This window comes from Meles meles, chromosome 16 (genome assembly GCF_922984935.1).
Source record: "Meles meles chromosome 16, mMelMel3.1 paternal haplotype, whole genome shotgun sequence".
NCBI classification, from domain to species: domain Eukaryota; kingdom Metazoa; phylum Chordata; class Mammalia; order Carnivora; family Mustelidae; genus Meles; species Meles meles.
Genome location: NC_060081.1, coordinates 62445121 through 62468095, shown reverse-complemented (window position 1 = coordinate 62468095; position 22975 = coordinate 62445121). Strand labels below are relative to the sequence as shown.

The following is a 22975-nucleotide window of genomic DNA, read 5'->3' as shown; positions in this document are numbered from 1 at the left end:
CATAGTAAAACTCATCATAAATGAAGTCAAAAGACACATTAAAAAAACTGCAACACATATGACAGAAAAACGATTAATTTCACAAATAAACCAGAACTCTTAAAAATCCATTTTAAAAAGCCCAACTAGTGGCGCTTGGGTGGTTCAGTGGCTTAAAGCCTCTGCCTTCGGCTCAAATCATGATCTCAGGATCCTGGGATAGAGCCCTGTACGGGCTCTCTGCTCAGCAGGGAGCCTGTTTCCCCATCTCTCTCTGCCTGCCTCTCTGCCTCCTTGTGATCTTTGTCAAATAAATAAATAAAATCTTTTAAAAAATTAAAAAATAAAATAAAATAAATAAAAAGCCCAACTATCCAACAGAAAAAAAAACAACAAAGGAGACTAATGTGCAGCTCATGGCAATGACAATAATAATAATAAATAATAATATTATATATAATTATAATATTATTAAACATATGCTATTATATTTATAGCATATAAACACAGGAGAAAATATTCAATCTCGCTCATAGTTAATGACATGAAAATTAAAGCAACAAACATCTTTTTACCTGTCACACTGACAAATGTTTTAAAAATGTGTTATGACTCGGCATCGGCAAGAGTGCGGGAAAACAGGCCAGTACGTAACGTGCCACAGTCTCTTCGGAGGACAACATCACATCATCTCCCCATCCCCCAAAAGTTCGTTTTTATGGAAGAATGCATACTTTGCACCAGCAAGCCCATTTCGAGGACTTCATTTCACAGATACATGCCCCCTTAGGGGAGAAAAGCTTGAATGTCACTGTTAGGCGGGTGGGAAATTAGGGTAAGTACTTGTTCTGCGATGTTCTACATCTGGTGAAAAGAACAAATGCAACCTTTCTGTGCTGACTCACAATTCCAAGAGTCTCCACTTCTTGGAAAGCTCTCCCAGAAATACACAATTAGCTTAAGACACAGTAAGGCGAGGGCACTTTCCACAGCAAGCTTCCCTGTAGGTATTTCTGTTCTTCTCGTGTTTAATGGCATTCCTGAGCTATGCAGGCAGACTGATGCCGCATTTGTGACTTTTTTTTTTTTTCATCTTGAATTTCTGTACCTATTTTCTTTACTTCCAGAATGGTCTTAGAAAGACCGCTCTTCATTGTCTAAATCAACGCTTCTCTAACCCTGTGTGCATATGAGTCACCCAGGGCTCTTGTGAAAGTGTCCGTGCTGAATCACCAGGTCTGGGTTGGAACTTGAATTTCAGTGTTTCTAACAAACTCCCAATGTGCTTTGACAAGCACGGATTTAAGACACTAGTTCTCAGCTTCAGAGGCTGGGGAATTAAATCACACTACATAACCTGGGGAGTTAAAAACACTTGCACAGCGCCAGTCTGAAGAGACTACGTTGTGTGATTCCCACTCTATGACATTCTGGAAAAGGCAAAACCATGGAGACAGTAAAACGGTCCGTGATTGCCCAGGGTTAGGGAGGGATGGACGGGTGGAACACCAGGGAATTTTAGGGCAGTGAAAGTATTCTGTATGAAACTTCAATGATGGCTTTTATGACATCACATATTTGTCAACATCCATAGAACGTCGAACACCAAGGGTAAACCCTAACGTAAACTATGGGCGTCAGTTAACAATCATGTATCCATATTGGTTCATCACGGTAAATACACCTACTACACTAAGGCAAGATGTTCATACCAGTAGAAACCAATGGACGTGATAAAGGGGGTGTGTGGAGACTTTAGGTACTTCCTATGTATGTTTTCCATAAACCACAACTGTTCCAAAAAATCAAGCCTATTGATTTTTTTAAAAAACACATAAATACAAAGCCTGGGCCCCAGGCCCAAAGATTCAGATTTGATTAGTCTGGGTTGCAACCTAGACACCAGGATTTTAAACCAACAAAAGCAAAAACACTTCCCCAAGGAATTGTCTGATACAGTTAAGTTTGTGAGCCACTGGCTGAAGAGACAGGGCTGCTGCCTGCCTCCCGAGCCTCCTGTCAGGGCACCAGCTCTGCCGAAGTATGTGCAGGGGGCCAGCCTCGGTAGCTAACTGGGTGGAGTCTTGGCAGAAACCCAACTTGCGGGTCAGACCGAGGAAACACTCCCTTAGATGAGGGGTTTTTGAGGTCTGATGTGTCGCCGAATCCCCTGGAGAGCTGGCTAGGGCACAGAGCACCAGTGAACCCAGAGCCCAGGGTGTATGTTCAGTTCATGTAGGGCGGGACAGAGAATCTGCTTTTCTCACACGCTCCCAGGTGATGCTGCTACTGCTGGTCCAGGGACCCCACTTGGAGAATGTCTACCTTAGAGGCTCTCACAGCCTTGCCAGTACCTAAAGCCTTGGAAGGGACAGGTCAGAGAAAGGAAGGAGCTCGGGGCTTCATAGCTGTACCCTGCGATCTTGGTTTCTCCCAGGATCTGGGGCCCTGGACCCTGACAGTTGTCCTTGGGACTGGACATCTGGGTGATTGGCCTGAAGCCCAGAGCTCCTTCCTTTTTTCTGCAAAGCAGGCCCTTTGTTTGCCTTCACCTAACCCCCAAACCAAGCACAGCGTTGATGAGAAAGCTGCAGAAGTTAAGGACAAACTCAGGCCTCATCCTCCCACCCCCTTCCCTGCAGGGCTGATGCTTTGTGCCGCCCCACACCAGCAAGGACTTCTGGCAGAGTCCTGGACTGTGAGATCTGAACAAACATGGGGACAGGTGGGGGCGGGGGGAAGCAGCTGCTTCCCTGAGGATTTTTTTTTCCCCCTGAGTATTTCTTTAAGAATCTCCAGTGTCTCTCACAGATCAATAAGGATAAGAGAGCAACCCAACGAAAAGGGCAACGAAAAGGGGCAAAAGAACAGACACTGCATGAAAGAAGATACGCGGTCCGCCCATAAGCACATGAACAAGCGTTCTCCATCGTCCACCATCAGGGAGATGCAAATTTAAAATGCAAGCTGCAGCAGCAAGCCCGCCAGGATGGCTCAGATGGAGAGCGATGTTACATCGGGGACCGGTGCGAAGAGCTCAGCGCGGCTGCTCAGAGAGCAGATGGGAACAGTCGCTCTGGAAACTTCCGTGGCAGTATCTCTAGTAGCCTCCCCATGAGCCGTTCTGCATTCCTGGCTACACAGTCCTACAGAAAATAGGGCTTATGCCCACCAAAAAAACTGTCTAAAATGTTTTGAGCAGCTTCATTCAATGTAGCCCCAAACTTGAAACAGCCCAAATGTCCACCAGCAGAAGAATGGACACATGCACTGTCGCATATTTAAAGAACAGAACTCTCCAGAGTGAGGGAAAAGACTGAGCTATGGCCCTGTGCCTGCACAGGGATGAGTCTCAGGGTCCCCAAGGAAGTCAGACACACAAGATTATAGACTGCTGGGGCCATTCACACGCAGATGTGGGCACAAACCACCTCTTCAGTGCTCAAAGGTACACAGAGCTGCCTTTAGGGCAGGAGGACACCTGACACAGAACCCGGGAACTTTCTGGGGTGATGGAAATGCTCCATGCATTCATCTCAGGGGACACGTTTATAAAAGTTCAACTGAAAAACCCATTTCAAATTCATGTACTGAACATAACTTCACCGCACTCACAAAGGAAAGTTAAATAAATGTGATTTAATTTCAGTCTGTATCTCTCTTCTCCCCGACCCTAGAAGTAGGCACAACAGAGCCTCTGAGGCGCCCTCTACATCCCCAGCCAGGGCTGTGACTGAATTCCCTTGGTGGGCACCTTTCCCGGCTTGAGATCAGCCTTCATGTAACCTCTCTGTTCCAGCTGGGGGGCAGGTCCCACAGAGATGCGCGGGCACTCTGGGCTAATAATTTTTCATTCCACCAAAGCAATACTTTCCAGAAATGTTTTCAGCTGCTTATCACTGGTGGATATACCAAAAAGGCAGACCACTGCTATGGACAGTCAGCCTCTCTCTTTCTGTCCCCAGCAATTCTGCTCTGGCCCCAAACTTGCTGGCCCCACTCAGCAAGCCAGCAGCTGTGCATGAAACCCAAGCCTGTTGGTACTGAGTAACACAGGGTCCTCCCAAAATCCCTGGTCACCCCACGCATCTGAATGTGACTTTAGTTGGAGGCAGAATCTTTGCAGATATAATAAGTTAAAATGAGGTCATCCTGGATTGTGGGCGCTAATCCAATGACTGCTGTCTAAGAAGAGAAAACAGAGACACAGACACACACAAGGGAGAAGCCATGTGACCACAGAGACAGAGACTGGAGTCTGGCGAGCCAAGCCAGGGCATGCCTGAGCCACACGAAGCTAGAAGAGAGCTAGAACAGATTCCCTTTTGGAGCCCGCAGAAGAAACCAATGCTGTTGACACTTAGATTTTCGACTTCTGGCCTCCAGAACTGTGACAGAATACACTTCTAGGGATCTGGGCTACCAAATTTGTGGAAATGGGATCCAGCGATACCAGGAAACTGACATGGCATCCCCTTAAGAAAGCAGTTCAATGCCCAGACCAGCAGCTACTCTCGCAGCAGGCTTCTTAGGGCTCCGACAAGTACCCTGCTCAGTATTTCCAAACATTTTTCCCAACCGGATGTGCTCTGTAAACACAGTTCTCCACATCTTGTTATGTTCCCCCCCAGAACGTTCTAGTGCTGTTAGCACTCACGGGCGCTGCTGTACTGAGCCTCTCCTTTGGGGAGCCCAGAACCAGACGTGCCAGAGCACAGCAGGCACGCGGCAGGGACTTCCTGTCTGTTAGGAGACCCTCCTGGCTGCCAAGGCTCCCAGTTCTGACCTTCACACACCAGGACTGCCTCAGGAAGCACAGGGGCCACCAGAACCAAAGGGGTTCAGCTGGTGTAAGGGCACTGTCCAGCAGCCCTCCCTCTGAAGGTTCTGAGATAAAGAGGCCAAGACCAGGCCAGGGCCCCATCCTCCTCCCCAGTATCAGCTGACATCGAGGCAGGGCACAAGGCCACTCACTGGGTCCTTGTTCTCTTGGTCTGTCCTAGTCTCCCTGATGTCCCCGTTGTAGGTGGCAGTCCGTTGGTCCTCTGCCGCACTCCGCTGCTGCCATAGTATGGCCTCTCCCTCATACTCCTTCCTGTACAGGTTGGTCCTGTCCGACAGGCTGGCTCGACGCACCACCTTCCTGGGGGGAGAGAGGAGCTGCTGGAGAGCTGGGCCCAAGTGCCACAGGCAGGAGCACCCCCAGGGACCATGGCCGGCCTGCCCCGACTCACCCACGGCTCCCTGCGCTGGACGTTCTCCGGCTCAAGGATGACTTGTGTCTCAGCTGTGACTTCATGATGACGTCATGCTTGTGTTTTAGCTCCAACAGCAGGACTTTGAACTCTTCCTCCTCACACAGGTCTGAAGCAGGGGAGGAGGCTGTTGTGGGGAGCAGCGCCAGGATCGGCGGCCCCCAGGGGCCCTCCAGACCACAGGAGCTGCCCCCCAATACACTGAAAACTCTCAGCATCTTTGGGGGGCATCCAGAGAGGGGAGTAAACAACGCTGGTCTCACTTCCTGGGCTATACCCCAATCCTTAGAGGATAAGAACAGGAAACCCAGGACCCATATAGTCACAGCTCCTAAGGTTCTCTGCTATGACCAAAAGATCCATCCACCTTCAGTAGTTTCCAACAAGAGTCATCAATTCTTCAGTGATATAGGAAGTATCGAGAGAAACAAGTAGGTACTCTATGTAACCCAAGCCAAAACTTATATATATCTCGGATCATATATACCTGCACGTTCAATCCAACCAATCCCCCTTCATTCCTCTACCCACCTAGTCACTGACCCAGCCATCCATTCATCCATTCATCCCTGTCCACCCATCCACTGATTGATCCATTCATCCATCCACCCACCCATCCATCCATTCCCCCATCATCCATCCATCCTCCATCCATCCACTCATTATCCATGCATCCATCCATCCACCCATCATCCATCCTCCAACCATCCATCCACTCATCCATCCATCCATCTACCCATCATCCATCCATCCTCCATCCATCCATCCACTCATCCATCCATCCACCCATCCATCCAGCCATCCTCCATCCACCCACTCACGAATACATTTATCTATCCATCTATCCAGCTATCCATCTGTACAATCTACCCTTCATTAACTTATTCATTCATTTTGCTACCCATCCACACACCAGTCCACCATCAAGCCAACTCTATATTTTACCCAATTATCCCACTATCTATAAAAACACTGATGAGTAGCTAAGGGTGTTCTGGATTTTATGCTGGGCTTACCTATAGGCATTTCATCCATGGATGTCCTAGCACTGAGACTAGCCCCATGGGACACCAACAGCTCTGCCATCTGCATCTGAAACACAGGAAGAAGCCCACGTTCCCCCTCAACTCAAAAAGCCTAGGAGGTAGATAGAATGCCCCCATGTTTCTCAGGATCTGACATAAAGAGTGATGGGGCAAAACCGGGTTGCAGGGAAGGCCCTGCACCCTGGAGGCAGGAATCCTGGCAACACAATGGGCTTGACACCTCCTCCAGCATTCCTGGGCTATGCCAAGGGATAGGAGAAGGAATCTGCTGTAAATCTAGAGCTGCCAGGCATCTAAGGAGGGACTGCAAAAGCTGCAATCAGAGTTTTCTATCTGGGAAACAGAGGGAGAAAGGACAAATCAGAAGCATGAAGAATTTCCTAATTTGGTAAATTTGTTATCATCTTCTTAGAACACAACTTATCAAATGTTTTTGGAAACTCTCTAGGTCTTTTCCTATCCCATAAACTAGCTATAGTCAACACCTTAAGTGGGTCTTGTGAACCAACTGCCAGCCCAAAGGACAGCGGGTGGGTCCCGCATGCCGAGAGTTACCTGTCCCCAGAAGGCAGCCGCGTGCAGGGGCTCCCAGCCATCCCAGTCCTTCACGTCCACACGCACTCCGTGGTCTAGGAGGAGCTCGGCTGCCCGCAGGTATCCATTGGCTCCAGCGATGTGCAGCTGAGTGGGAGGGGAAAGTGGGTCTTCCCTATGGATGCCAGTCCCACTTTCAGAGATAGGACAGCCCTCTTCCCAACCCAAATCCCAGCTCATTTCCAGGGACGGTAGAATGGAATAGAAGGAAGCAGAAATCCAGCCACACTGCAAAGTCTTATTAAGGCCACTCTTCATCCTGTGCTTGGTGTGAGGGCCCCTGTGATTAAGGCAACAGCACTTACTGAGTGCCTACCATGTGCTGAGCTGGGAGGAGGGGGTTTCAGAGGCCCAGTGTGGTGGTTTTAAAATGTCTACAAATTCTTTGATATACCTCCCTTAAGAAAGGAAGTTTAATTCTCTTGCTTTGAATGTGGGCCAGAGCAAGTGACTCACTTCTAACAAGTAGGACATTGTGAAGTGGTGGTGTGTGATTTCTGAGGTGAGGTCATAAGAGGCATCACTGCTTCTACCTCCTGCTCTCTGGGATCAGTCCCTCGAGGACAAAGCAGCCATCACGTAGTACAAAGAGGCCGTGAGGAGGTGAAGCATGGAGGCCTCCTGCCGGCTGCCGGCACTAACTTGCCAGCCACGTGAGGGCGCCATCTTGGAAGTGGATCTTCCGGCCCTACTCCAGTCTTCAGATGACTGCAGCCTCCTGAGAGACCCCCAAGCACAGCTACCCAGCTGAGCTGTTCCCAATTCCCTAACCACAGAAACCATGTGAGGTGATAAATATTGATTGTTGTTTCAAGAGGCTAAGTTTGGGGTTTACTCGTTACACAAGAGGCAATCAGTACGTCCAATAAAGGAAAGCCTCGTGCTGAGGTAACAACTCTCCTGCCTGACACCATTCAAGGCCTCTGGTGATAGACACCACCCTGGGGATCTCACTTGTCCTATCTGCTTGATCTCCAGAAAGTACATAAAGCATCTAGCACGTGACAGACACTCAGTAAGTGATGAACATTCTCAGAGAGCCGTGAGGGATGACGAGGTGCACCGTGGAAATGGAGGAAGGAGGAAAGCGATGAGGCAAAGAGAAACCAGCTGCCTAGCAAAGGTGCGAGGCAGAGGGGAGAGGCCAAGGAGGCCGGCAGAAGGCTGGCTAAGAGGAGACCAGGGAGCTCTGGGGGTGCTGAGATTTGGGACAATAGCGTTGCAGGCAGTGGGACAGAGAAGGCTCAGCCCTGGGAAGCAGCCCTTCAGAACGCAGCCCTGACGGTCAGGTGTTGCCTCGTCCTGAGGTACAGCTGCTATAAGGTTCGGGCAAACAGACGTTTTCCTTTATTTTTCAATTTTCAGAAGAAGCGCGGGGTGTGATCTGGTGCAGGCACCCACGAAAATTACAATAATCATCTGATTTATAAATGTGTGATGTTTGCCAGTTGTGGAGATGACAGCCGGCAGGGCCAGCGGACATTACAATCTGTGTGGCCTCGTACTTGGCGGGGAATAAAAAGGCATGACTGGGATAGGGAGAGCGTTGGTAATAATGATGATAGTGTGAACCACTGATTCCTACTGAGAGTTTAGAGACCCTGGGGCTTCGCACCTACATGCAGAATCCCATTTATTCCTCCTAACAACCTGGTGAGGAAGGGACGATTAGTAAATCCCACTTTACTGGGAAGACCTGAGACCCAGTATGGGCCTGGCCCATGTGGTCTGGGCCACCCTGAGGCCAGCCTCAGTCCAAGAGGAGGAAACCTGTGTCTAGAGGACCTAGCTACAGACTCAAAGGAGTGACTGTCCTGGGACATCCTGGCTTTGCCTTCATACCGATGCATTCAGTCTCACTGTGTGACTCTATCTTTGAGGGCTGGGCTGAGCAGGGACCCATCAATGGGTTAATTAGGGGATGAGGCAGAGTGGGGCTCTGGAACCAGGTGGGAGAAGGCCAGTTACTACCTTTGGGCCACAGGTCAGGACTAAGGGGCAATGAGGGCTCTCAGGACTGCTGAGAGCCTACTGGGTAAGCTCAAGATATTGAGACTCCTGAGTACTCCTGGCCAGCATGGACCCCAAGCCGAGGCCAGGGCCCAGCCATCGGTGAGGAGAAGGTGGGTATGTGGGTGTTCCAGGCCATGCTCCTGTTTTCGGTTTAAAGCCTCAGAGCTAGACCCTCCCCAATACTGGGCTCCATCTTACAGGAGAGCCTATGAAGAGAGGTCAAAGTTTCCAATCCCTGACACTTGAGCTGAAAGGATGAGCGGAGCTAATCAGGCAGACCTGAGAGAGAAAAAGCTCCTTGTTCTCTAACTCCAAGCTCTAATGAAGTCTGGGGCACACAGGTGTGTGTTGCCTGGATGGAGGAATGAACCGATGGATGGATGGTTGGATGGATGGATGGATGGATGATTGGGGGTGTCTGGACAGAGAAGTTAAAGAACCCAGGGGACAGGCTGTTGCAGTGAGGTTCGGGGAGGCTGCTGAGGCTGGCAGAGAGATTGGAGAGGCGATCCTAAGGCAGGGGAATGGATGGTGCAAAGCAAGGTGGCATGCACGAGTGGGTGGCTGGTGGCTCCAGTCTTTCCGTGGGAGGCACCACTGGAGGAAGGCCACGTGATGGGCTCAGATGGACGCCGGGAACAGGAGGTGAAGGAGGAACTGGGAGACAGATCTGGTGAGCAACAGGGCTGCTGACCCCCAGCCCCAGCTGAGACTGGCCAGATTCTCCAAGGCGCTGAGCCCTGTTCTGCGAACTCTCTGTATTTCAGGAGCAACCCTGGCCCCAAAGTGAGTCTGGAGGAGGTTCAAGGCCACAGACAGGCCGCAACTGTATCAGCTTAACCTCAACCAGATGCAGGCCCACCTCAGCCCCAGCTGGTCTGGTGCTGAGCCCCCAGCCCGATCCGCCTGGCCCGTGTGCTCACCAGCGTGGCGCCCTGGGCATCTATCCAGTCGAGGTCCTGGCCCGCCGCGATCATACAGTGGATGTCTGCAATCATCTGCTGCTCGGGGGCCGCCCGCATCTCGTTGATTTTCTCTTGGGTGATGCCTGTGCAGGGGAGAGGGGGCCGAGTCAGCACCCCGGGGCCAGGCCCCAGGCAGGGAGGGATGACAGGGCAGATGGGTGAGACTGCCGGGCAAGGGAGCAGACAGCCATGCCCACGGGTCAGTCTCTCCCAGGCCCAGTGAACACACACCCACGCACCGGTCCATGGAACAGGGGCCATTCCTTCCTGATGCCCAGGAGGCACTACATGAGTACTGTTTACTGTGAGAAGTTCTGTTCCTCTGCACCAGAAATCCCCACCATCCACCTGCCTCCATCTGCTCAAATGGCTGGCTCTGCCTCAGGTCACAGATCCGGCCGGGATCGCCCCACTTGCTGACCTCCCCTGACCACCTAGCTGACCAGGGGCTCTGCTAGTTCCCCTTGTCCCGTCCGCAGGTGCGTTTGCGGCACAGTGCTTCATGAATTTCCCTTATGGGAATGAATGAATGGACAAACATATAACTTCTGAATAGCAAAGTGGAGTCAATGGAGGTAGAAGGACCCAGAAAGATGTTCTGTAGTCTGAGTCTCTGGCTACAAGTCTGAGTGTTACCAGCAGCGACTAAATGTATTTAAGGAAGCGAAAGTGACATGTTCTATTCAAAGGTCCATTAGATCAAACACTCTGGGACAGAATCTGGGGGAGGTCTGTAAACTGAAAAGGAGGGAAAAAAATTTACAATTTCACTCACATGAACCCTGAACTGAAATGCAGCATTTCGTTCCCTGAGGCCCAAAGTCATATCCACAGCACAAGAAATGCCTGTGACTTTAACACCAACAGAAAGTGCACCTACTTTCCTGACGTGCTACCTTGCTATTTCGTGAATTAATCAAGTTTCTACATAACACATTTAGGAATATTTCAGTAGCTATAGTTTAATATCCTTGGGTTCCTTTATAATCAATCCTGAGATTCTGAGAACCGCATCTGAAAACACGATTCCTAAAGAGAAGCCCAGAGATTCACCAGACCGGTATGAAAACGCAGACTGTCGGCCAAAGATGGACAAGCAGAGCCCAGATGCCAAGGAATGGAGGGACCACATCATGGTTACCAGAGCGCCCTGGGAAGGAACTCAAGGGCAGGGTCCCAGCCAGCCCTTACACTGTGGCCAAGGATCTGGATTTGAGCTGTTTTCTGGCAGAGACCTTCAGAAATATGTCCCCGTGGTGGTGGGGCAGACAGGTCTCTGATTGCTACATTTGTTTCCTCTCTGAAGCTCATTTGTGAGCTGAGAACAGCCCACAGCTTGTTTACCCCAGCCCCTGGCAGCCCGCGTGGTGCCTGGCACAGAGCGGGCACCCGCGAATGTTCTTGACTCTTGATTATTTTCCCAAATGGAAATATATCTTTCTCATGAATGTTTATTGAGTTGGATTGTCACAGCTGACGAAGAGGAGACAGGGCCAGCTGAGGCCGCCCACACGTGTGGGTGACACGGCAGAGAACAATGCCTCCCTCTGCACAGCACAACTTTCCAAGGGTCCTTCTGTGTCCTCGTCTTGCTAATCACTGGGATAACCGTTGTAACGAGGATCCATCCCCTCTCCTGAGCGCTGGGCACGAGGCAGGCATGCAGCCGGCTCACTGACGCACCTGTGCCCACATTGGGGCATGCTGTCCTGACCTTACCCTGGTATGCCATGCATGTCTCGATGACATCCAGGGTGGGCTCGTCCTCGCAGAGGTCATATGGCATGTTCCCATCCGAGTTGACAGCGAGTAAGTCGGCCCCACTGCAGAGAGAGGGTGAGAGTGAGAGCCAGGGCAGTTTGGCTGGGGTTGGTCTGGCGGCCTCTGTCCTCCAGCCTCTCACCCGCAGCCCCGCTGTGCACCCCAGTGCCCCCAGCTAGGACAGCAGCTTCAGGACTCGACTTCTCCCAGGAGAGCAGCCCCAGCAGACCTCCACCGGCTTCCTGCTCTGTTGGGCCAGCAGGCAGGCACTTGGGGACAAATATCAAAGTCCTCCCTGGTGACTGTAACATAAATAACACGAATGGCCCTATAAACACACCATCTTCTTTCATCTTCATCCTCATCCTTGTGGGCTGTTCCTGTCAGCCCATCTCACTCAAGAGGACACAGAGACTCAGACAGCCAGTTGTCCGAGGTCACACAGTGAGGACATGGGAGGGTCAAGGCTCAAACCCTGGCTCTATTTCAGTCTGTGACCCCCTGCAGAAACACCCTTGGCTCTCCCCACCATCTCCAAGTCCCATCCTCAAAGACTGATAACCCAGGGGCAAGACCAAGCCTTGGGGCTCCCTGGCAGAACCCACTTTAGGGGCCAGTGGTTCCCACATGTGGTCTTGGGCTGCCGCGCAGAATCACCCAGGCATCCCTGAAATACAGGGCAGCTTCCTGGACTCTACTCCAGACCCCCTGAAACACCCTCTGTGGGTGGGGCTTGGGAGTGGGTACTCTGAACCCACACGCCCGTGACTCTGGTACAGATCAGTGCTGGGGACCCGCTGCGCCAGGCTGGCACCACTCCCTTTCCCTCTGGGCACCATCACCAGTCAGGTGCTCCTGGAAGACTGAGTCACACCCAGGTCCTCATCAGAGCTGTGGGCACGGGCTGCCGCCAGTAAGTCCTCAGGTCCAATGGCCCTGCACGGAGACCTCTCCATGCTGCCACGTGCCCTTGGGCAAGCTGATCCTCCCCTCCGATCCTCCACTGTGACCTCCATGGTCCCCTGCAGCCACCTGACGAGCTGCTGCTTTGCTGAGACCTCTGCCAAAGGTCACCTGTCCTTGAGCCCTCTTCCTGACTCCTTGCTCTCAGATGCTCTCTGTGGCCTCCCAGGACCCACTCTAAGCACCAGCACTGAAATCCCCTGGTTTCCTGCCCAGTCCCCTAGCACTTCTGCATTCCTGAGGGACCACTGCCCAGCTCAAGTGCCCACCAATTATCAGGGAATTCAATAGAACCCACTTGAAATGGAATGTTGTCCTTTTCTGTGTTTACAGAACCTGAGCAGGAAGGAATTTGAGGACTGGAAAAGCCCACCAGAATAGCATATGCAGAAATGGCCTTATTCCTAGGGAAGACACTGCTACATGGTGCCCCTCCAAGCAGGTTCTCCCCCCCCAAGGAATAGCATGTAAATAGCATTTGGGAGACAGGGCCAAGGAAGTATGCTTGCTTTTTTTTTTTTTTTTTAAATAGCAAACTAGCCAAAAATGGCAACGAGACATAAAGAGGGTAGTGGAGACGAGTATAAACTCATGGACTCACAGAGACAGAAAGAAAGAGATTTTAAAAAAGAGAAGACTACCCTGATATGAAGCCAGACCAAGCCCCTACACGGAAGGAAACCTACAGACCCACATCCCTCATGAACACGGATGCAACTGTCCTCCACGAAATACCAGCAAACCCATCGCAGCAGCACATCAAAAGGATTACACACCAAGACCGATGGGGATCATTCCAACAAGGCAAGGGTGGTGATTATGGGGGGGGGGGAAGCACAAAGGGAGAGACAGAATGAAGAGAGACAAAGAGAAGTGGGAAAGGCACACAGAGATGGAGGGAGGAAGGGAAGGGGGGGCAGAGGAGGAGAGAGAGACATAGAAACAGAGGTGGAAGGAGGGTGTGGGGAGAAAGAGACACACCAGGCACCACAAGAGGCAGAGGAAGTGGTGGCCGAGAGGAAGAGGAGAGAAGAGGAGGGAGACAGAAGGCAGAAACAAAACAGAACCAACAGACAGCTAGCGAAGGCAAAGCAGAGGCCCCGCCGGGGGAGAGAGGGCCACGTACTACTGAACGAGGATTTTCACCAGGTTGATGTGGCCACAGGTGGCCGCTGCATGCAGGGGCGTCCATAGCTCGTTGTCCTTGGCATTCACGTTGGCACCATGGGAAAGGAGCAGCTTAACAATCTCCTCAAAGTTGTCGATGCAGCACTGCGGAGGGTGACGGGGAGACACAGGCAGGGTCAGCTCCCGCAGGGCCTTGGCCCCGGTGGGGACATGCCAGCTTCCCCTCAGGAGGCCACGAGAAGGACAGTGGAGCCAAGCTGTGTCTGAGTCTGAATCCAGCTGTATGACTTCCAAGCTGTGTGACCTTGGGTAAGTCACATAACCTTTCTCAGCCTGTTTCCCCATGAGTAAGTTCATAATATTCAAGACGCAAATATAAGTGAAACATAAAAAACATAAGGGAGTGGCAATAAGATACTTTTCCAAGTGTTGGTGAAATGAAAGGAAATTTTGAATGAGACTTTAAAATCGTTTTTAATTCCTGAAGGCCTTCTTCAAACAAAATTGTATGGACGACTCTACCTTAGAGAACAAATACATGCAGGGAGGGCTGACTCCGGTTGGAGCAGGAGTGGGTGTTGGTAGGGTAAGGGGGCTGTTGGGGGAGTCCCTCTCCCTGGCAGTCACCTCCAAGGCATGGCCTGAGGTCACAGTCTGATACCTCTGACTTGGGGACTTCTGACCCAGGAGCTCCATTCCTGGGGAAGCCCCAAGTAACTAAGCTCGTCCCCAGAGCACCCACCCCCTTCTCAGGGCTCTGGGGACCCCAATATAATCCCTGAAAGGACATGGCCATGTCTGTGCTCCCTCCTGTCCACATGTAGGCCGGTCCTGGAGAGAGGGCAGGCTCTCGGCAGCCCTTCAGAGAGACAAAGAGCTCTGACAGCCGTTAGAGCTCTCACACTCCAGGGACACAGACAGAGATAGACTCCATGGGGACAGAGGGGCCTCAAGCCCACGAGCAGAGAGAGGCGAGGACAGAGGGGGAAGACAAGGAGTCACTTTATAGGCCAGGATGGAGAAGCCTCAGGGGATGAGGCAGGGGTCTGGGCTCAGTACTCCCCAACAAGGTAAAGGGCTCAGCCCTCTTGCAGTGGGAGACGCTGTAGTTATACTCAGACAAGCAATATAATCAGACTTGGGTTTTTTTGTTTTGTTTTGCTTTGTTTTGTTTTTTAATCTTCCCTTGGGGTGGATGTGGAGAACACATCCACAAACTGCGTGTGAGCACTTTTGGAGGTGGAGAGGGCCAGTGAGAAGCTATGTTGAAATCATCCAGTTAGGAGATGATGGTGGCTGGGCCTACAGAAGTATGTGTGGGCAGAGGGAGAAGGGACTGGATGTCAGCAGAAGAATCAGGGGCACCTTTGGGAACCCACAGCCTGGGTGTGGGGATGGGGTGGGGGGACATGGTGCCCAACCCCATCCCCAGCAGAGCCAGGGCTCAGCACCAGAAGGACATGTGGGAAAGGAGCAGCTGTTTACACAGATGATGCCAGAGATCCAGGTTCTCTCTCTGCTCCAGCCGGTCTGGAGTTGGCCGGGTCTAAGAGCATCTTTCCAGAACCGCGGGGTAAGGGGGATTCAAGGAAGGGTGGCTCTGTCTGGGAGGGTTGAACAAACCATGCAGTGGTGCCGCATGGCCAGCAGAGGGCGCCAAAAGCACTGGCGTGAGGTCTTGGGTAGCAGGAAGGGGCCCCAGGTTGGCGGTCGCTGGGAGGTGGGTCTAGGAAGCCCCTGTCCAAAGGAGAAGAGGCTCAGCTCCCCCCCCCCCCGGTGTCAGGGGACAGCAGAGCCAGAAAACCCACCCTTAGGGCTCCAGAAAACTTGAGGATGGGGTGGCAGGGGAGCTCAGATGGAAAAGGGAGGAGACTGTGCACCCAGAATTGCAGTCTTGTGAGAGCGATGCCCAGCCTGAAAGACTCAGCCAGAGCAAGGGCTGGGCTTGGGGTGCACGTTGCAGTAGTCGGTGGTGGAGTGGGCAGTCCTCCTCCCCCACACTCCCCAAGGTGGGAAATGGCACCTGCCGTTGGATGACTCCTCCCGCCCCCTCCCTTCCCACATTCAATCTAGCAGCAGGCATGGGGATGCCGTCTCCTAAGTCCCTGCCCCCAGCCCACTGCCTGGTGAAGCTTCACCGCCTCCCCGTCTCCCTGGCGCTCCCCTTCCCACACCCTGCACCCTCACCAAACCATCATCTCAGTTTACAAACCCCGAAGGCTCCCTCTGCCAAGAGGAGAAGAGCCACTCTCCTTTGCCAGGCATGCAGAGCTGCTTCTTAATTTGCTCCTTGGTCGGATGCAGGAGCAGTGACAACAGTAAGGACAGCCCGCCAGTCACGTTATCGAGAACCACTGGGAGCGCAGAGGAGGAGCCCTGGGACCACCTCACTAGCCTTTAGCCACGAACTGCCTCGTTCACTCCTCAGAACAACATCCCGAGTGCTCCAGAGCCCTGTGCGGCTAGCGGCTACCATCCACCATCCAGCACAGGGCAGATGCACAGGACATCCCACCGTCATTGAACATTCTATTGGGCGGTGCTGTCCCTGAGCCTCAGTTTCCTGAGCTATAAAACGGGGATAAGATTTCAAAGGGCTGTTGTGAGGATCACCCTACGCTTCACATAAGCGAAGTGACTGCAGACACGAGCAATGAGACGGATTTCAACAAAAACAGCACCATCTCTTGTTTGTGCCGTGTCGGGGGATGCCGAGGGCCTGTTATGAGTACTCACTTCACCCTCACAACAACCCAGTGAGGTGGGCGCTAGTTATTCTGATTTCACAGATGAGAAAAGTGAGGCACAGAGAGCTTAATTATCTTGCCCAAGATCACACAGCTAGACTGAGTGGATGGGGACACCCTGTGCACAGGAAAAGCAGCCAAAAGGACACATGGGAAGCCACTGGGCTGATGGCCGGGGATGGGGCTTGCTCCTGGGGCTACTGTGTGGGAGCAGTGGTCAGTAGTCGTCCATCCCTTCCTGCCTTCATGGGACAGGGAGAAGCTCTCACCAGCTCGGGGGTCTGGCAGCTTGGCCTCCCACCCACCATGTTGCACTCAAGTCCACCTGCTCAGAAACTTGGGGCAGGGCACAGGGAGGCTTCTGTGTGTTCCTTAAGTTAGCATGCCAGCGTAGGGGAAGACACTAGGACGTACCAATGAACAAGTGACCTGGGCTCTGCCCTCAGGAGGCTGAGTCTGGACAGAGGGAGGCCAACATCAAACGGTTCAGCTAACTGTTCAAACGGCCACCAGAGGGCGTGCTCAGAAGGTACGGATGCGTTTCACGCACCCCAGTGCCCAGGCCCTCGCCGCCGACTGGGGCTAAGCGGGCACATACCCATATGACCTCATGCCCGCATGCCGAGAGAAATGCGGTGCGGAGCAGCCAGTGTGTGGAAGGAACAGAAAGGCCACAGGGCTGGAGTCTGGAGAGCCAGGAAGCCCGAAGGGCTGGTGGGGGGCCAGGCCTCGAGGAGCCTTGTGGGAAGACACAGAGGGCTTTGAGGAATGTGAGACTTTGACCTGAGCATCCCTGCGGCCACAGCGTGAAGAGCAAAACAGGGCAGAGCAGCTGGGCGCTGGGGACCAGCGAGGGAGCTAGCCCTTTGCCCTGCCGTGAGAGCACCTGGTTCGTGGCCACACATCATGGTGTGTGACGCCCAGGCAGGTCAATCACCTCCGTCACCAGGGTGGAGGGGTGCCATGGTGGGTGTGAACAGACACGCTTCATAAACTTCAAGCTCAAAACAAACTTGCTTTGTTTGCAAGCCTCTCGCTGGGCAGTGAGAACGCAGTGGACAAAGGCTCCCTGTCCCTGGAGGCTGCACGCGTGTGCTGGGCGTGCCTCCGCACCGGGGCTCCGGGGGCGTGTTCGTAACAGACACACATCTCTCCCCCAAGGAGTGAAGAGCCTTTCAGATGAGGCAGCCAAGGATTCCCTCCCCCCTCCTCCCTAAGGGCTCTGGGCAGGAAAAAGCAGGGAGTGGGGTAACTGTTCAGATAGGGGGGTTAGCAATCGGGGGACCCCAGCGAGCCTGGCCTTACCTGGTGCAGGGCTGTGAGTCCATCCTCATTGCACAAATCAGGGCTGACCTTATTCTTCAGGAAGTAGCGTACTGCAACAGAGGGGACAGGAGTGAGCGTCCCGTCACGCACCAGTACGCAGCGATGCGAGGGGCCGGGGTGAGACCCACTTTCCCCCGTAGCCTGAAGCTGACCATCCTACTGACTCTTTACAACAGGCATGGGAGGACGAGGAAGCTGCTGTGGGGAAACTAGGAGTGAACCAGGGAGGGCGGGGAGAAGACCACCCGTTCCGCAGGACCGATGCTGGGTCAGCACCCCCAGCAGGGGCTGGGGGTGTGGGGGGTGGGGGACAAGGTCTCAGGAGCAGTGGGGGATGGGCACGGGCCCTCAGCTTCATCCTCACCAGAGCCAGTTCTGGGGCCAGAGCCCCGCGGCTTCCTTGGCCTGAGAGAACTGAGGTCCGTGCGAAGGCGAGACAGAGGCCTCCACCAGGCTTCTAGCAAGAGATGCCAGCTCCAGCAGACCGGGGTAGGAGTGGCAGGAGTCTGTAGAGTGTATGGTCCACACCGGTCCCACACTGCGCCGTCTGCAGGCCCCTCCCAGATGCCCGGTAGCCAGTCTCAGCCTCAGCACTGGGTAAGGTCATTCATGGCACCGCCACAGACCACCAAGGCCCAGACCACCCATCCGCAGGCCGGGGGGAATGCCCTGGCCGGGCAGGTGGCCTTCAGGAGAGTAGAAGTGGGCACTGTGTTCCCACATAGGAGGGGCTTGGGGAAGGTTCCGCGCGCATGAGGCAAGGGTTCAAATCCCATGGTGGGGGGCGTGGAGGGTGGGCCAGTCTTCCTGTCCCAGAAAACACTTCTTGAGGCAGACATTAAACACCAGCTGCTAAAAGCGAAATTTGTGCACAGTAATTATCGGGGTGTTCCCCGTGCTGCATGGGAGCCCCTGATGTAGAATGACTCCCATGGCGGGCAGTTATTTTCAGCCAAAGGTGTGACAAATCACCCCATCTCTACAGAGCCCTTCATATGTAGGAGCCAAGGCCCCCTTGTATGTGGCTCTGCTCCAGTGGGGAGCCTGCTCTGGACACAAGGGAGCAAAGACCCCACTGCCCACACCCAGGGTACGATCAGGCTTTCCCGCCTCTGGTTCCACAAGGAAAATGATCCCTACATGCATAGTGTCTTCTTACTGAGCTCTTCCTCTGCACCCGGGTCCATGCACACGGTTCTTTCACGGGTCCCCATCTGTAGCTACTCCCCTCGTGGAGAAGAGACAGAGAGTCCCAGTCACACATGACCATGCACAGCAAATCAGATGCTCTAACTCTGAAGGCCAGACTGTCGGCCACAGGGCTGCTCTGCTCTGACCCCAAGGCCAGGCCCAGAGAGGGAAGCAGCCCGGCAGGAGCCCTGACAGCTGGTGTGGGGGGTAGGAAGAGAGCAGAACCACAGCAGCGGAGCCCCCCAGGACCCGGCCGGCCTCCTCCTGCAGACAGACAGGCTCAGGGATCTACACGCAGGACAGAAGGAACACCGCAGGTCCTGGGGGGCGCGGTTGGGTCTTTCAGGGCTGTGTTAAACATGAGCTTGCCTCCTCCAGTTCCTGTTTAAAGCCCTCTCACGGCTCCACCTTGCTCCTGGAATGAAGTCCACAGTCCTTTTGTGGGGCTGGCCAACTACAGTACACGGGCTGAGTCTGGCAGGCAACCTGTGCCTGTAGATCACGTTGTTCACTGCAACACATCCACGTTCATTTCTTTACACGTGGCCTGAGACTGCTTTCACCCGACAACAGCAGAGACTGTGACCCACAGAGCCTAAAATATTTACTCTCTGGCCCTTTATAGGAAAGGTTTGCAGACTCTGGTCTTCAAGGTCCTTCATGGTGGGGTCACCCCTACAGGGTGGCCACCTTGCCCCATTCCAGGGGGGCACTGCTCTCATCATAGTCTACGTGAATGGCTTGCCTTAGAGTTGCACAGTGTGCAGCTTAATCAGCTGTACCCAGCAGTCCCATCTCCATACCTCTCCAGGCTCATCTCTTGCTCTCCAAGCACCTTGCACCATGAAGGAAGCTGGCTTGAGGGTGTCTCAGGGGTTAACTAGGACTCAGGGAGCACAAACAGAACAGGGACAGGCTCTCCCTTTTAGCCAGCCGTGTTCACACGTGGCTGCCCACACCTAGGTCAGTGTGGATCCCAGAGCCCCAGATCTCAGGCTTGGTCATCAGTTTGTCAGCGTGAGCCATCTGCTCTTGCACATTTGTTCAGCTAGGGCTGTAAGCAACTTACTCCTCCTCTCTGTTCCTCAGTGTCCTCATCTGTAAAATGGGGATCACAGCAGGGGCTCCTTTGTGGGGCTGCCATGGGGATTAAGTAAGAAAATACCTGAAAGCTACTACCATTATTTATTTATTTATTTATTAATACCAATGCAAAACAACCGTGAAGCTCCTGGCTGGTCCTACCAGGTGCTGGGTGCTGGGGACGTAGCCGTCACCATCCTGTGTTTCCAAGAGCACGTGCCTTGGCTGTAAAGGACAGAGACATCTCTTGCTAGAGAGCTCTGAGCACCTGCTGGTTCAAGAACCACAGTGTAGTGGTCCCCACTGCCCCCCACGCAAGCAAGGTCCCACGAAGACAGCAAGGAGGCAGCTCCCACCCTCCTCTCCTATATTCCCGATGCTGGCACCAACCCTGTCCCTCCGCCCACACCTCCCTGACAATCTGGCTGGAATCTGGGCCAAGCAGGGCCATCTGCTCCCCTCCATCTCCAGCTGTAGCGAGTGAGGCTGAACCGACCCATCCCGGCAGGAAGCGGGTGGCGGGCTGCCTCTGCAGGGAGAAATCACTGCTGATAAGCCTGTGGGTTTTGGTTTTTTTTTGGTTTTTTTTTAGCCACCTGACCCCTTCCACCCTGTAGAGCAGACTGCCTGACCTCGAGCTGGTCAGGGACATGCCATCACAGGTGTGGCTCCTGCTCCAGGCCCACGACGGCCAGACAGAGGTGTCTGCCCCCTGGAGGTGGACCTCAGTCCATCCCCGCCGGTCAAGGGTGCTCCAGGGCCGAGCTGCTGTCACCCGGCCATGTGACTGGCACAGTCATGTTTGTGGGTACACTCCTCCCACCCCATCTCACCTCTGCTTCCACCCAGCACCCAGCAGCGAAGCCCACCTTTCCACTGCTTCCGACGCACTGCCTGATCCAACCTCTGCCCCTTCCTGAATCCCTCGGTGACTGGGTCAGTCACACTGGCTTCTTTCATTTCCCAAGTCAAAATGAAACAAAACAAAAACTGGGCTCCTCTAGGCTTTCCCACACACCATTTCCTGTGCCTGGAGCCCTCTTTCTTCTCACTCTCAGCCCAGCAAACTCCTCTTGAAACTTCGATTCCAGCTAAAAGGTCACCTCCTCTGAGAGGCCTTCCTCGATCACCCCAATCTCAGCCGAGTTGCCTGAGTTGCTCTCTCCCATAGCACCTTGCATTTCTGCATTTTGGCTTCACAATAGCACCTCTCCCAGTTCACAAGTACAGGGTGATTAGGTAGTATATAGTAATTATATAATTCTTTGTTTAGTGTTTTGGGCTCCACGAAGGAGCCTGGCTCCTAACAAGGGCCTCAGAATTATCTATTGTAGCAAGAGCCCCTGAAATCTACTCTCTCAGCAAACCTCTAGTTCTCACTGTAGTATTATGATTGTTAACTCTAGTCACCGCGCTGTGCATTAGCGCCTATGAACCCTTTGAACCCTCTGACCAACAGCTCAGAAAGAAAGGTAACTAAGAAGATGGGTATGTTAACCAGCTTAACTGTAGTCATCACTTCTCCACAGACATATAAATACATATATAAACACCCTGTTATACACCTTAAATACACACAATTCTTATTCAAAAACAAAAATAAAGCAGTATCTATTGTGTGAATGTACAAAGTAAGGGGGGGAGAATGCTCTGGGGCCCCCCAGAGCTGCCTGCTCCTAGGGCCACAGGACTGTGGGGGCATGGGCACAGCCTAGCAGACACACCACAAGGCATGTGACTCATGAATTGAAAAGCAACAATATGGATTTTGTACAGAAACGAAGCAGCAAATCTGTCTCTCTGAGCCTCCACAGGCAGCGCAGCCAGATCAGGCAGCGGACTGTAGCGGCCCTTCAGCCCATTCCCAGGCTGGCAGTGGGGTGCCCCCTCGTTCCCCTCCTGCCAGGAACCCACACCTGACACCTCTGGTTGTCCTTGGTGCAGTCCGGTGCTAACGGTGCTCGGTGCTGTGTTGAGCCCTCTGTCTATCCATCCATTAGTCCTCCTGATCCAGTTTGGGGATAAATGACCTGCTGTTATTACCTGTCTGCTGTGACTGCCCCAATCCACAGATGGGAAAACTGAGGCTCAGGTTTGAACCAGTGAAATGACTTACCCAAGGGCACATGTCTGGGAACAGCAGAATTCCGATTTCTAACCCCAGCTGGCTGCCTCCAAAGGTTGACCACTCAACCACCTGGCTAAAATGGTGCCTCACGAGGGCCTGGAGCAGCAGGAAGAGGAGGAGGGTGAACGCAGAAGAGAGCCACAGCGACGACCAAGTGCTAGAACGGTCAAGATCATTGCCGACAGCTCAGCGTTCGGGACTCCGTAATCAAGAGAGTGACCACCGACAGTCATCACGACGACCCTGTCAGTGCAGTCTGCACATGAGGACGTGAGGCACAGAGGTGAACACGTAGCCCGAGGTCTTATGGTGAATGAGCGCAGCTCTGAGGCTGACACGGGAGGCTGAGTACCAGCGCTCTGTCCGTCTGTCTTCCTGCGGCACCTCCGCTCCAGCTAGACCCCACCCCACTCGATTCCAGGCACTCTGTTGGCCTGTCACCAGCTGCCACCCCCCACCCACCCGGCTGCTCCCCATCCATGGATAACCCTGCCCACATCGATCCCTCCTCCTCTTCTTCCTCAGGTCCCAGGTCAGCCTTGCCTAGAGTCTCTCAGGGTCCCGCAGGTACAGCCTGGTCAAACCAGTTCATCTGCCTGCCCTTCCGCTCTCCCCCTCCCCAGGGGGCCAGGATTGCAGGGGGCCACCCTGCTGCTCAGGCAAGGCCAGAAGGACCAGTGCTCTCAGATAGGTTGCCCTGAGTCCTTCATGCAGGGCACCTCCAAAACCACTCCACTGAGCAATTTCAACCTTTCCGCCCACCACTGCTCCTCCCTAGAGCAGAAACAGCTAGAAA

The 22975-nt window shown here is 53.3% G+C and overlaps 1 protein-coding gene across 3 annotated transcripts in view; it reads right to left on the bottom strand.

Annotated features, from left to right (window-relative positions):
- PPP1R16B (protein phosphatase 1 regulatory subunit 16B) overlaps positions 1–22975 on the bottom strand; it is an 89126-nt gene that overhangs the window by 3886 nt on the left and 62265 nt on the right. For 2 of the 3 annotated variants that reach the window (XM_045980922.1, XM_045980923.1), the window contains exons 3-10: positions 17757–17827; positions 13703–13848; positions 11572–11675; positions 9811–9935; positions 6836–6961; positions 6251–6326; positions 5214–5343; positions 4954–5122 (exon numbers count right to left, since the gene is read on the bottom strand). In XM_045980922.1, the coding sequence (XP_045836878.1) occupies positions 4954–5122; positions 5214–5343; positions 6251–6326; positions 6836–6961; positions 9811–9935; positions 11572–11675; positions 13703–13848; positions 17757–17827 (947 nt within the window). The remainder of the gene's footprint in view (positions 1–4953; positions 5123–5213; positions 5344–6250; positions 6327–6835; positions 6962–9810; positions 9936–11571; positions 11676–13702; positions 13849–17756; positions 17828–22975) is intronic. The other variant, XM_045980924.1, reaches the window with a different exon arrangement.